Below are 13,672 nucleotides of genomic sequence, written 5' to 3'. Positions count from 1 at the left end.
GAATTTTGATACTAAAAGCACCCTTTTTCATTTAAAAACTTGCTTGGACTCATATGTTTTCAATAAATTGTGTGAATAAGAGAGTTGAGGTTGATTTCAACAGTTTTCTAACAAATTCCCCTTGTTTTGACAGAGATTGAAGCAATACTGGAAGAATAAGTGAAAAGTAATTGAAGATGGAGCTCAAAAGGGGTCAAAAAGGAACCAAGAAGAGGGAAAACCCGAAGCCCAGGCGATAGGAACGAGAAAACAGTGCGAAGCAAATCACCGCTGGTCGCCCGGGCGGTGGACCCGACGCCCGAGTGATGGACGCTCGAAGCTTGGGCATCCAAATCTGATGCCCAAGCCCAACATGCACCTCAAATCTCGCTCAGGCGAGCTCCCTACGACGCATGGGCGATACATCACCTGGATCGGGCCCTGACTCTGCTATGTTTTGATTCTTTCGGACCAGTCCACACTTTGGGACGCGTCTGACACTATTTAAACGACCTTGGGGCTCTAGGTTTTGCATCCTTGGCAGAGAAGAGCACTCCAATACACTCTTAGCCTATCTCCCATCTTCTTCTTTTCTTCCATTGTTCATAGAGTTCCCCCATGTCTATAGGGAACTAATTTTTATTTATTGTTGGAGAATGATGTAACCTTGTAAACTCTCATGTATTCGAATTGATTCTTAATTCCATATGCTTTTTCATTAATTGTTAGAGTAATTTATCTGTTCTTATTGCTTGCTTATACAATAACATGATTTGTGAATTGCATGAGTGTCAGGAGGTTCCTTTCAATTCAGGTCCTTGTTCAATTACTCCTAAGGGTTATATTGCTTAGGGATGAGGGTATGAGTCTTAGTCGTCTTAACCTCTTGATCTTCATATCTTTTTACCAGGAATGCTAGGAATCGTATGAACTAGTAATTAGGGACAAACTTATTTACCGAGGGATCGGGTTTAAGTGATTTAGTGAGGGACATTGGCATTAATAAATAAAGAAGAATTCTTATATACATGAGAAGGAACTTGGTGAAATCAAACCCCAACAACATACCCATCTCATATTAAATCAACCTCCATTCATCTCTGTACTCCTTTGTCATTGATCACTTTTATTTTCTGTTATTTTCTTTTTGCATTCACAATCATTGATTTCTTTTTATTTTAAGTCTTAATTAATCTTGTTTTCACACAATTGTTCAGCGCCGAGAGTCCTCTGAGATACGATACTTGGTCTTACCATTTTATATTACTTGTGCGACTCGGTACACTTGCCGATTTGCCCCAACATTACTGTTGGGTTAAAAAGATGTGTTATGAATGCGAATTTTTCTATTTTATGGCACCGTAGATTGGGACACGTCTCTATTGAGAGAATTAAGCGATTAGTAAATGAAGGAGTACTTAGTACTTTGGATTTTACTGATTTTGAGACTTGCGTGGATTTCATAAAGGGTAAGCAAACTAACAAGTCTAAAAGAGGTGCTAAGAGGAGTTCATGTTTACTATAAATTATTCATACATATATTTGTTGTCCGGATATGGACGCAAGTAGTCCGAAATACTTCATTACCTATATAGATGACTCCTCACATTATATGTATCTCTACTTACTTCGTTCTATAAAATTTACTTTAGATTGCTTTTATAAAAAAATTAGATTTTAGATTTAAAACTTGATCCGAATAATTGGTTTTGGATTTAAAACTTAATCCAAATTTTGGATCTGAATTTTAAAATATCCTAACTAGTTCGATAAAAAATATAAATTTGAATCCAAAATTTATTTAAACCTATATTAGATGTGAATTGGTTTTTTAAAATTCAATCCATGTTTACCCCTGTAATCTTCGAAAGGAATAAAGAGAGCCTAGAAACTTGTGTCTGGACAATGTATTAAGTGACGTGTGGGAAAGGGAATATACACTAGAAAATCTTTGCATGATATTTGTGTTTATGTGACCTTTGTATCTCAAGATGAACTTAAATCTATTGAGGATGTTTTTATTAGATAATAATCTTTGATAGTTATGAATGATGAACAAAACCAATTTATAAAAACCAAAGTTTGGGAGCGTGTTCCATACACACCTTACATAAATGTAAGTCAAATCAAATGGGCTTTAAGAAATAAGATGAATAATCAAGATGTAATTAGTAGAAATAAGGCTACTAAGGGGTTTAATCAAGAAGAAGAACTAGATTCTGAAGAAACATATTTTCCTGTAACTAGATTATAAATTGTTTGTTACTTCTTCCTTTCTCATGCATGGACGGTTTCAAGATGTCTAAAATGGATGTTGAAATTAATGACGATATATAAGTATAAATGAAGAAATATGTGCTCCTCAACCACTAGGTTTTGTTGATCACAAATTTCATACCAAAAGGTCCTTTATGAGCTAAAACAGTCCCAAGACAAATTGATAAAACTCTTTCAATAAAAAAGGTCTATGGGATAGTTTTTTATCCAACTAATGAAAAATAATGTGTGAGCAATTATCCAAAGAAGTTAGAAATATCAATAATGGAAGAATTATTTATTTTTTTTCTAGGATTACGAGTCCAGCAAATAAGGAGTAAAAGTTTCTTAACAAATCTAAATACTATGAAGAACTTTTCCAAAAGTTTGATATGAAAACTTGTAAAAAAATTGCTTGGTTTATCTATATATATTAAAGACAAAATATATTGGAAAAAATGGCTTTAGGATTTAATAAACTCGCAAATAGGATTTATTTTTTTTATCAGCAAATAGGATTTAATACTTAAAAAACAAGAAAAATTTGTTTATTATATATATAGGTAAAAGAGTTACTCCAAAAAAAAGTTACAAGTTACTAGTTGGGGCTTTGAACTTGAAAGATTTTCCTAAGATAAGAAACCAATATCTTTCCTTAGATTTTAGGAACAAAAGGAAAGAGATAAACAAAGTTACTTAATTATTCTTTAATTTACAATAATTCTTGGAATGCCATAATAGATATTTTATCGTTCAATTTAGTGTCAAGAATACGAATGTTTAAATAAAGAGTTAGGGTTGAAACTAAGAATATAAATTTAATTAACATTTTCTTAATTAAAATCCATTTATATTTAGAAATTGATATTTGGAGGAAAGAAGTGAGAAGTGAGAAAGTAAATTCAGTTGTATGTTGTCTTAGTTAAAGAGGGGAGAAGAGAAAAACAAAGGTAGGTTGTATGTTGAAAGTGATTCTTTATTAATGGGGAGAAAAGAAAGAACAAAGGCATACAAATTTTAAAACTACAATAACTTTTTCTTTTCTCTACCTCAAAATCTATATGTGCAGATAATAAATGTTTTTTTTTTCTACTTTTCTTACCTGACCAAATGAATTCATATTATTTTAAAATCCAAACACTCTCAAAATTTGCCTTTTTTTTATTGAAAATGCATATAAAAACGTACATAATAACTATGCCAATAAATCACAAACTAAGTAAAGTTCTTTCTATTATTTTATCTACACATTAATGCTTCAATATATTGGTAAACATTATTGTTGAGCAAAACAACCAAAGTATAAAATAGTATGCTTTCTAATAAATGAAACATTAAAGGAAGACATATAATGTCATAAGGTTAACCCAATTTAGATAACCAACTCTCATATATTCCCTCACTTCCAACTCAAATAATTCAAAACTCAGCTAGTTGAACTAACTAAAGATTGCAAAAAGCTCTAGTGGTTGTCCAAACCATAGCACTTTTTTCACACTAACTAAAGATTTCAAACCTCTAGTTTGATCTCCAAGCCAATCAATTATATAACCTTAGCTTGCCTTGGTCTATATAAGACCAAACACTACCCTCAAAACTCATACAATCTCAAAGCAAATCCCTCTCAAAACACACTCCCAAACTCTTTCAACTCATCAACCATGACCTCAGGCAAATCCTTCATCATACCTCTCTTTCTTCTTGTGATTGTGACCTTCTCAAGCATGAGTTTGAGCCTAGCATCTCGCCATCTTTTGCAAACCACTCTCCCTAATCCAACAACACTTCCACCTTTGCCTTCAAACCCTATGCCTCAGGGAAATGTTCCTCCTTTGCCCACAATCCCTACCATGCCAAATCTTCCATCTCTTCCTACCATTATGCCAACACTCAATCTACCTCCTTTTGCAGCTTCACTGCCAAACATGCCAACAATGCCAAACCTCCCCTTTCCCTTCTTCTCCTCACCACCTTCCACCTCTAACCCTTAAAGACCTTCACATGTTGCATTATGTGTTCAGGATACTGCATGTAATAGACATGGCAGCATTTCTTTAGTCTTTTGTCAGATAATTGTATTAGGTTATGACTACATCTTATTATTCAGTGTGTTTTTTTTACCCTCTTTTGTACTCATCAGTTTGGAACCATTGCTTCTACTGTACCCTTTTTATATTATGATCTATGGATGTTGAACATCACGTTTAGTTCATATGTTTAATCCTTTCATCTTAACTTTGTCATTCCATTATAACTACTGATTAATTAATGACATTGAAGTCTAAAATAATTTCTAGGCGAATTATTTGAATACCTAGTAAAGAAAATAAGTTAATATATATAATAGTCAAAACGAGTAATTGCAGCAGTTGCGCTTCCGTTTCTATAAACACTTAGTGCCTCAACTCAGTCGTAAAATGTAAGAAAAAATCCTTCAGGAAAATAACATAATTATATTTAATTATACAAGAATAGATAGAGTTAGGTTCTGATAAATGAAAAGCTTCATACGCAAACCGATGGGTAGTTAAATCTGTGTAGAGTTGTCCCATTATTGAATTTCAATTCATTTCACAAGGTGAAATTGAAATACATTTAGCAGCAGTATTGTGGTGTGGTATAACTCAAACGCAGCATTAGCTCTCAGTTAGTTAAACCAACAACAAAATCGATCATGAAATTATCGACCATGAAATTAATCTGGACATGTACACCATAGTAACATTTGAGAGATTCAAAATTGTTTTCTCAAAATCAATTCTGACTAGTTTTAAGTCAGGTTTTCAAGAGGACAAAAACACTATCACTAGTACAAAAACTTATAATTGTCACGTGTTTAATGCTTAACTACTAAATAGCCAATGATAAAAAATAATCGGTGATATTTTTGTAAATAAAAGTTTCATTAAGAGGTCGGACTTAGACTTGTCCGACATTAGTTATAAGACATCGGATATTGAGAAGTTCAACGTCCTATTGCGTAAATTTTACGAAAATGCTTTACGCGAGGTAAAAATGTATTTACGTATGACGTCGAATGTCATAGAATTAGACATTAAATGTTAGTGAATTCAATAAAAATTTAGACGGGAGGTTGAAAATTCATTCACTTTATCTTAGTACTAGACCTTCTTCTTTCCTCAAACTTTTCTTGAATGAAGTTTAACAACCAACACATGTAATTTTTCTTTCGTTTGATACAAATACACGTTGATTAACTACTTTAGGTTTGATTTTCGTTTGTTTTGACCGATTGTTTTCGTGTTCTTCTCCTTCATAGGCACATTTTGCTTTCTCTCTCAATGGTGGCAATCATTTATTCCGACAAACCTACCTTTTTGAAGGTTAATTTTCATTTTCGTTTTCAAGAACCTATTTGCTGAACTTGTTTGTTGTTGTTTGTTGTTCATACTACACTACTTGTTATACATCTAAGTTTTAGGGTAGAACTAAGAATACATTGAAAACAACTCCAAATGACCTGAAAATTTTTTTAAAGCACCAAAATATTATGAAAAGCCCCCAAAAAAAATTTAGATCAAAATTTAAAGTCTAACTATTTTAAATATTTTTCCAAAGTTTGAAAAAAAATCCAAAAAATAGGAAATAACATTTTTTGGAAAATCTAGAAGGATTAGCTCACTATGCAAGTTATCAGAGTATCTGAAATTATTTCTACACCAAATCCATATATAATAACAGCAAATCGAACAACCGAAACAAATGTTATGATCGTTTAAAGATCTATCGCTATTCACTTTCCAAATAATTTTTATACTTCAGAGATATCCAAAGTTAATACTATATATTGATGTTATAACTTTGGTGCTTTTGCTTATAGTTCATAGTTCATGCAGTATAAAATACAAAAAATTAGATTACATTTGTTGTTTTTCTATTTTTCAAGTCTTTTAAATTTATAAAAATGAATCATAATTAATTAAAAAAAAACAAAACAAAATGATTAAGATCAAATAATGTCAGACGTTAATTGACGTTAGACATAAAATAATATTTAATGTCAATTTACTTTATTGGAAACATGAATTACTCTATATCCGATATTAATTAAAGTCGTTTTTTTAAAATTTAACATCAATTTAACGTCTCTCCATCAGTATTTTTTAGATGTTAAAACGAAAAAAACACATACGTCAAACACTAGTGTATGGTTGAAAGAGCACTTTTAAACTTTTGTTCTTTATTACATCGATCGCATTCAGTTATAGAACATCTAAGTTGTTTCACATGATCATGCCTTTATTGGTCCGTCAATCTAGAGTCGCCAAAGGTCAACATATATCTGTTAATTTTGTCATCCCTACTTTCTACTACAGCCGTCACTACCAGTATTATATAGTAATCTGTCTAGCTAGTGCCTACCTGAACCTCCTAGTTTAACATCATTTAAGTTTCCTAAGTATTTCCAGTGTTTCTTGATTCTCCATAATTAGTTTCTCCCAACCACCAAACTGTCTGCATGTTTCACATTAATCATCCTCAGTCCTTCGTCGCTAATTTTTCTCCACTTTGTGTGCTCTGTAGCTTCCTACTTGGTAAGTATCGCCGTAAGAGTGCTAAGTAACAACTACCCTAACTGTAAGTTAAAAATTATTTTCTATAAAAGAAATTTCAATTTTTTTTATTAACCATAGAAAATATATTAAATATAAGGACTATTTTGAATTTTCTACCGTTTTACGAAGAAAATATACGTAGTCTTCATTTCAGAACTGCAAAAACTTTAATAGAAATTCCAATCTTGAAATTAATGATTTTGCTAAATAATAAATGATCAGGACGTACATGTGCCTTCTTCTGTAAGGAGATTTCTTACTTACTTCAATATTCCTTCTATTTTCACTCTGGAAAAAATTGCGTTTGTACTTATTTCTAGAAGGGAATCCTTTTTCATGTAAGTGTATATCCATCTCTTTTATTATCTACATATAGTTACTTGGATCTTGAGCACGTACTTGCAAACAGGTGGCACGATCGTAACAGTAGTTTGACTTCTCCTATTGTTTGGGAGAGAGTTCTTTGTTGTTGAAAGGGGGAGATTCACTTATAAAAGACTCTCTGATACTCAAGTAAGTAAGAAAGTTAAGATCTTTGTGTAATAGAGTGTATCAATGCTTATGAGGGAGTGTAGGAGTGTTTATTCCTTGGGGAATATTAGTTATATTTATAGGATCAACATAGATTGTGGGCCTATGTTCCTATTAGAATAATACTTACCTGGGGAGTATAATAAATAGTAATAAAGTGATAAATAATAAACACACCAAACTACAAATATTTAATTATAACATGTGAATTTGGTTCCAATAGATGTATTGTTTAAAGCTATTAACCTCTTTATGTTGTTTGTAAGTATAAAACAATGCAGATAGCCAGAAATACTTTTAACAAAGAGAATTTTTTTTTTTTTATCAATATAAAAAAGGAGGAGATTGTTACCAATGTAAAACATTGTTGCTTTGAAGTAATTTTGATGATGATGTACTTGAAGACTTGAAGACTTGAAGAACCTATACTATAAATGTTAAAAGAACTTTTTGTAGAAATCATTTGTACAGGAATTATTTTACAAATTGTAAGCACTTAGAAGTTTCATAACATAGTGATTTATTTCGACAATAATCGATTATCATAGGGAATAATCGATTATCACAAGCAAAAGTAGAAAAGGGTTAGTCTCAACAATAATCAAATTATCATAGTGATAATTGATTATCACCGCAAGTTTTGATATTGTCCAGGGTTCAGCAATAATCAATTATCACTAAGGATAATTGATTATCACGTAGAATATTTTGATTCAAACTAGGATAAAATCATTTGTGTGATTTTCTCTAGCCCTTCATCCTTTTACTTATAAAGTGTTTGATAAAAGTTATAAAAGAAAACCAAAATTTTAAAAGAACCAATTCACCAATTCACCCCTCCCCTCTTGGTTATTTTCCGATTACCACGCTCTTTAAACGTTCGTTGCACGATACCAATCTCAACAAGTTGTGCAGATCTTTAGATGGTGACTAGGTGAGGCCAAGGAAACATTTTACTAAGGTCCCACAGTAGGCGCCAAATGATCTTACTTGGATCTTGAGTGTGAACTTACGGACAAGTGGTAAGATCCTAAAGGTGATTTAATTGCTCCTATTGTTTGGGAGAGGCCTCTTTTCTGTTGAAAGGGAGGAGATCCACCTATAAAAGACTCTATGACACTTAAGTCAATAAGAGAGTTAGGATATTTGTATAATCGAGTGTATCAGTGTTTATGAGGGAGTCTGAAAGTGTCTATTCCTTGGAGAATACTAGTTAGATTTATAGGATCAACACGAGTCATGGGCCTATGTTTCTATTAGAATAATACTTACATGTGATGTATAATAGTAGTATAATAAATAGAATCAAAGTAATAAATAATAATCAACACACCAAATTATCAAAATTTAGTTATAATATGTGAATATGATATAAATAAGTATAAATTTAAATTATTCCCTATTGAAGAAGCTTAAAATATCTTATTGAATCGCACTATTTAATATATCTATTGAACCAAATATGAAGTTATATATATATATATATATATATATATATATATATATATATATAATTTAGATTTTTTTCTAAATTGAATAAAAGATAAAGTCTTAGAAAGTGGATTTTCTGTCTACCTAGTAAAGTTCGTGCAACTTCTTTGTTGCTTGGCCAGCATTTCCTAACACTTTTTCAATAATTCGATTTGACTTATTTCAGTTTATTTCTAGAGAATAATAATGCACATACTAATTTGTCGTACCATGTACTTGCAATCTTTAGCAATCTCGAATAACTTTTTTCTTTTGACAAAATAAAAACAAAAGTATTTAACAAGTAATTTTCTTTACCCGTAAATTGTACTTTTAAAATGAAGATAACGTTTCTCAAACTCAATGTTATGTTTTTCAAAATAATAATGCACATACATTCAATATTTACGCCGTATATTTAGTTAGCCTCACTATAACATACTCAACGGTACCTACCTAACATATTAGGGCCCAAATGAATAATAATGGCTTAAAGACTACAAGTCCATATACCGTACAGTATAGACGACTATTCTCGTGAATATAATACGTATAAATAATGTCATGAGTCAGGGTTATCCTAATTAATATTACTATATCTAGCAACACGGCTGAGCATGGATTTTAATCCAGATTCAATCTAGATTGAAATTGTTGATGTTTGTTATTTTATGTTTCAGTTAGGATTACTACTTTGCAGTAGTAATTGGTTAAGTTTGTTGTTTTCTCTTTCTCCTCTTTTTCTCTAACTTATTTAAAGTTAGGGTTTTTTCCTTTCTATTAGGTAACATACAGTATTTTACACTATTACAGAAAATAAAGAAAATTTGTGTTTTTCTTACCTTTGATGAAGTCCTTGTGTAGATCTTCTTTTCTTCTTCTCCCAATAGCCATGGTTGTATGCTTTTAGTGAGCTCTGCGTCTCTTTTCTCTCAAACTTCCAAAAGAGCCTCGAGCTCTTCTTTCTCAAACTTCCAGAAGAGCCTCGAGCTCTTTCTCCCACTTTCGTGTGGACGAAAACTATCTCTCTAGCAAAAGTCTTCTCAAGAGATATTTTATCTCTTACGAGCTTTTAAGGAAGTGAGTTTTTACTTTAAAGGCTATTGCGTCTTATTATCCAATATGGTATCAGAAGTGCAACACATTTCTTGATTGTTTCTTGACAAGATGGACATCCCAGATCCCACCACTCAACCTTCAAGCTCGTTTTGTCTTCATCCTGGAGAGAATCCAGGTACTACTCATATTTTTCAGATTCTCAATGAAACTAACTACTCATCTTGGAGCAAGAATTTGAAAAGGGCTCTTCTCTCCAAAAACAATATCAAATTCATTGATGGCAGTATCAAGAAGACACCAAGAACCGACCCTTTGTTTGATGCTTGGGAAAGATGTGACACCATGGTTTTATCTTGGATCATCAAGACCCTTTCAACCCACATTGTAGATAGTGTCATGTATGTTGACATGCCAAAGATTTGTGGGAAGAACTTAAAGAAAGATTTTCTAAAAGAGACTATTTTAAGATTTCGGATTTACTATTGGGTATACATTCCATTAAACAGGGAGAGCTAGTATTTCACTGACTTGAAAATTCTATAGGAAGAATTAGAATCCCTTAGACTCATAACCTATTGCAGCTGTCAAATCCCTTGTACTTGTGATTTGTCCAGAGTTACTCTTAAGTACAGAGAGGTGGAGCACGTCATATGCTTCCTGAAGGGTTTAAATGACACTTACCAAATTGTTAGAACCCAAATTCTTTTGATGGAGCCTCTACCCAACATCAACAAATTTTTTTCTCTCCTTATGCAACAAGAATGTCAAGAAAGACCACATCCTAGAGCTATTCCTCAGACTGACACCTTTAAGATCCTAGTCAGCACCACTGACAGATCCACTTGGAAGCTTAAAGGACGTGGCACTAGCTCACGTGGCCAAGGCAGAGGAAGAGGAGAAATCCCAATTATGGGAAACAATGTTTCCATTGTCACAAGATAAATCATACCGTTGATGAGAGTTATTCAAAACATGGTTATCCACCATGGTACAAGAAAATTGACAACAACAATACTCAAGACAGAGGAGGACAAAATGAGTGGAGTTTTGCTAATGTCTGCAAGGATGATTCTACCTCAACCCAAACACAAAATGTTCAACAGGGACAAAATAGTAATCCTATGCAATCTTTTACCCCTGAGTAGATGCATAAACTACTAAAAATTATAGACGGCATTGACAATTCCTCACACAATGTTAGCCAAGTGCAAAGAAACACTCTTGGAGACAGCCCAGGTAATATTTCATGGATTATAGACACTGGGGCCACTAATCATGTGACCCATGAAAGAAAACATTTTATTACCTTTCCTAAAATTAAACTCAAATCTGTTAGGCTTCCAAACAACTCTATAGTTACTGCCCAACATGTTGAAACCATTCAGTTTTCAAAGAATTTCATCATCTTTAATGTTCTCTATATTCCATAATTTTCTTTTAACCTAATTTATGTACAAAGTCTAACAAAGGACCTAAATTGCACTCTAAATTTTTCTTCTAAGACTTGTCAGATACAGGACAACTTTACCTTAAAGATGATTGGACATGCTAATGTTTTCAAAGGCCTTTACTATCTACAATATTTCCCTGTTTTTGGTCAGGAATATGTTCCTAAATTTGTATTTTCTTGTAAACAAGTTAATGATATTTTTGGCATTACAAACTGGATAACCCTGGCCACAAAATCATAGAACAAATATGTAAGAATTTTCCTTATGTTCAATGTCATCCAAAACTGTTTGTGACATTTTTCATTATGCCAAACAACATAAACTTCCTTTTTCTAAAAGCACTATTGCTGCTACTAACTGTTTTGAATTGATACATTGTGATATATGGCGTCCTATCTTTATCCCTTCTATTCATGGCCATAAATGCTTTCTTACAATTGTTGATGATTACAGTAGACACACTTGGGCTTTCTTTATGCACAATAAAGGACAAACTAGGGAACTTTTGCAGAATTTTATTCTAAAGATGAAAAATCAATTTGGCAAAATTGTTAAGACTATTAGATCTAACAACGGTCCTGAATTTAACTGTGTTGCTATGTATGATTCCTATGGTATTGAACATTAGAAAAGTTGTGTTGAGACTCCCCAACATAATTCTATTGTTGAACGTAAACACCAACATATTCTAGATAAAACTCGTAGTCTTCTTTTTCAATCCAATATACCTACTGCCTATTGGTCTTATGCTATATCTTATGCCATTTATTTGATAAATAAATTATCCACATCTGTCCTAAATGGTAAGACTCCTTATGATTTAATATATGACAATCCTCCCACCTATTTGAATTTAAAAACCTTTGGCTGCCTATGTTTTTCATCCACATTAGAGCACAACAAACATAAAATCAATTCTAAAGCCATAAAAGGTGTTTTCTTAGCTTATAAAAATGGTGTTAAAGGATATGTTATACTGAATGTTAGTACTAAGGAGATATTTTTAAGCAGACACGTTATTTTTTATGAAAATATTTTCCCCTATAAGGATGCACAAGGTAATGAGACCAGCCATGATGAGAAAGAGATTAACAATGTTTTACCTAATGTTTTTTTGTATGGCCAAAACTGTGATGAAGTTCAGAATTTTGAGGAGAATAGAGATACATAACATAGGTCTGATAACGAGGAAGACACTACTATTGACACTAGTACTGATCACACTAATGATAGAGAAGTTCATAATTCCATAAAGTTTACCAGAGTTAAAAGGGTCCCTGGATACCTAAATGACTACATACATTAGGTTAATCATTCCTCGTCCAATTATCTTCATGCAAAAAATATCTACAAGACTCCTTATCCTATTTCCAATGTTCTGTCTTATAACTCTTTATCATAAAAACACCTAAAATATACTTTGGTCATATCTGCTAACAATAAGCCTAAATCCTATAATGAGACAAAAGAAAACAATGAATGGGTCATTGTCATGCAAAGAGAACTAAAAGCCTTACTGGAAAATGGCACTTGGTACTTAACTCAACTTTCTCCTGGAAAAAATTTCATTGGTTGCAAATGGGTGTACAAGATCAAGCACAAAGTTGATGGCGCCATAAAGAGGTACAAACCTCGTTTAGTTGCTAAGGTTTATACACAGCATGAAGGTATAGACTTTTTGGACACTTTTTCCCCTGTGGCTAAACTAACCACTGTTAGACTCCTTCTTGTTATTGTTACCTCAAGAAATTTGCATCTGCATCAACTGGATGTTGATAACGCCTTTCTGCATGGAGACCTAAATGAAGAGGTATATATGGAGTCACCACCAGGGCTGAACATACTTACAAAAGGTCATATTTGTAGGTTAAACTATCATCCTTTCTTCTCTCTGTTGGTTACATTCAATCTAAATTTGATCATTCTCTTTTTATTCAGAAAACATCCACAAATTTCACTGCTCTCCTTGTGTATACAGATAATATTATTCTGGTAGGAGACTCTATCACCGAAATATAACACATTAAAGGTCTTCTTCGTATAAAAAGCCTAGGGGAGCTGAAACACTTTTTAGGCTTTGAAGTAGCCAGATCTAAGAAGGGGATACACCTATGTCAGAGGAAATATGCCTTGGAAATTCTTGAAGAGACAGGAATGCTAGGATGCAAGCCCTGCACTACCCCCTTTATAAGTGACACCAGCTCCTTATATAAGACAGAGAATTACTTGGCCAATCCCAACTCCTATCGCAGACTTATAGGGAAGTTGTTTTATCTCACTAATATTAGACCTGATCTATGTTTTTCTGTTAATCTTTTCAGTCAATTTGTTCAAGCTCGTACTGATTAT

General features: G+C 32.6%; 2 protein-coding genes across 2 annotated transcripts; both read left to right on the top strand.

Annotated features, from left to right (window-relative positions):
* Positions 1 to 3,813: 3,813 nt before the first annotated feature.
* LOC111241938 (pre-mRNA polyadenylation factor FIP1-like) lies at positions 3,814 to 4,436 on the top strand. The gene has a single exon (XM_022782667.1). The coding sequence runs from the start codon at positions 3,897 to 3,899 to the stop codon at positions 4,224 to 4,226; it is 330 nt and encodes a 109-aa protein (XP_022638388.1). The 5' UTR covers positions 3,814 to 3,896; the 3' UTR covers positions 4,227 to 4,436.
* A 5,544-nt stretch (positions 4,437 to 9,980) lies between these two features.
* LOC106766320 lies at positions 9,981 to 10,388 on the top strand. The gene has a single exon (XM_014651053.1). It carries the CDS (start codon positions 9,981 to 9,983, stop codon positions 10,386 to 10,388), a length of 408 nt encoding a protein of 135 aa, XP_014506539.1.
* Positions 10,389 to 13,672: the final 3,284 nt, after the last annotated feature.

This window comes from Vigna radiata, chromosome 7, assembly GCF_000741045.1.
Source record: "Vigna radiata var. radiata cultivar VC1973A chromosome 7, Vradiata_ver6, whole genome shotgun sequence".
In the NCBI taxonomy this organism is placed as follows: domain Eukaryota; kingdom Viridiplantae; phylum Streptophyta; class Magnoliopsida; order Fabales; family Fabaceae; genus Vigna; species Vigna radiata.
The sequence above is the reverse complement of the archived record's forward strand: the minus strand, read 5'-3'. Positions and strand labels throughout refer to the sequence as shown.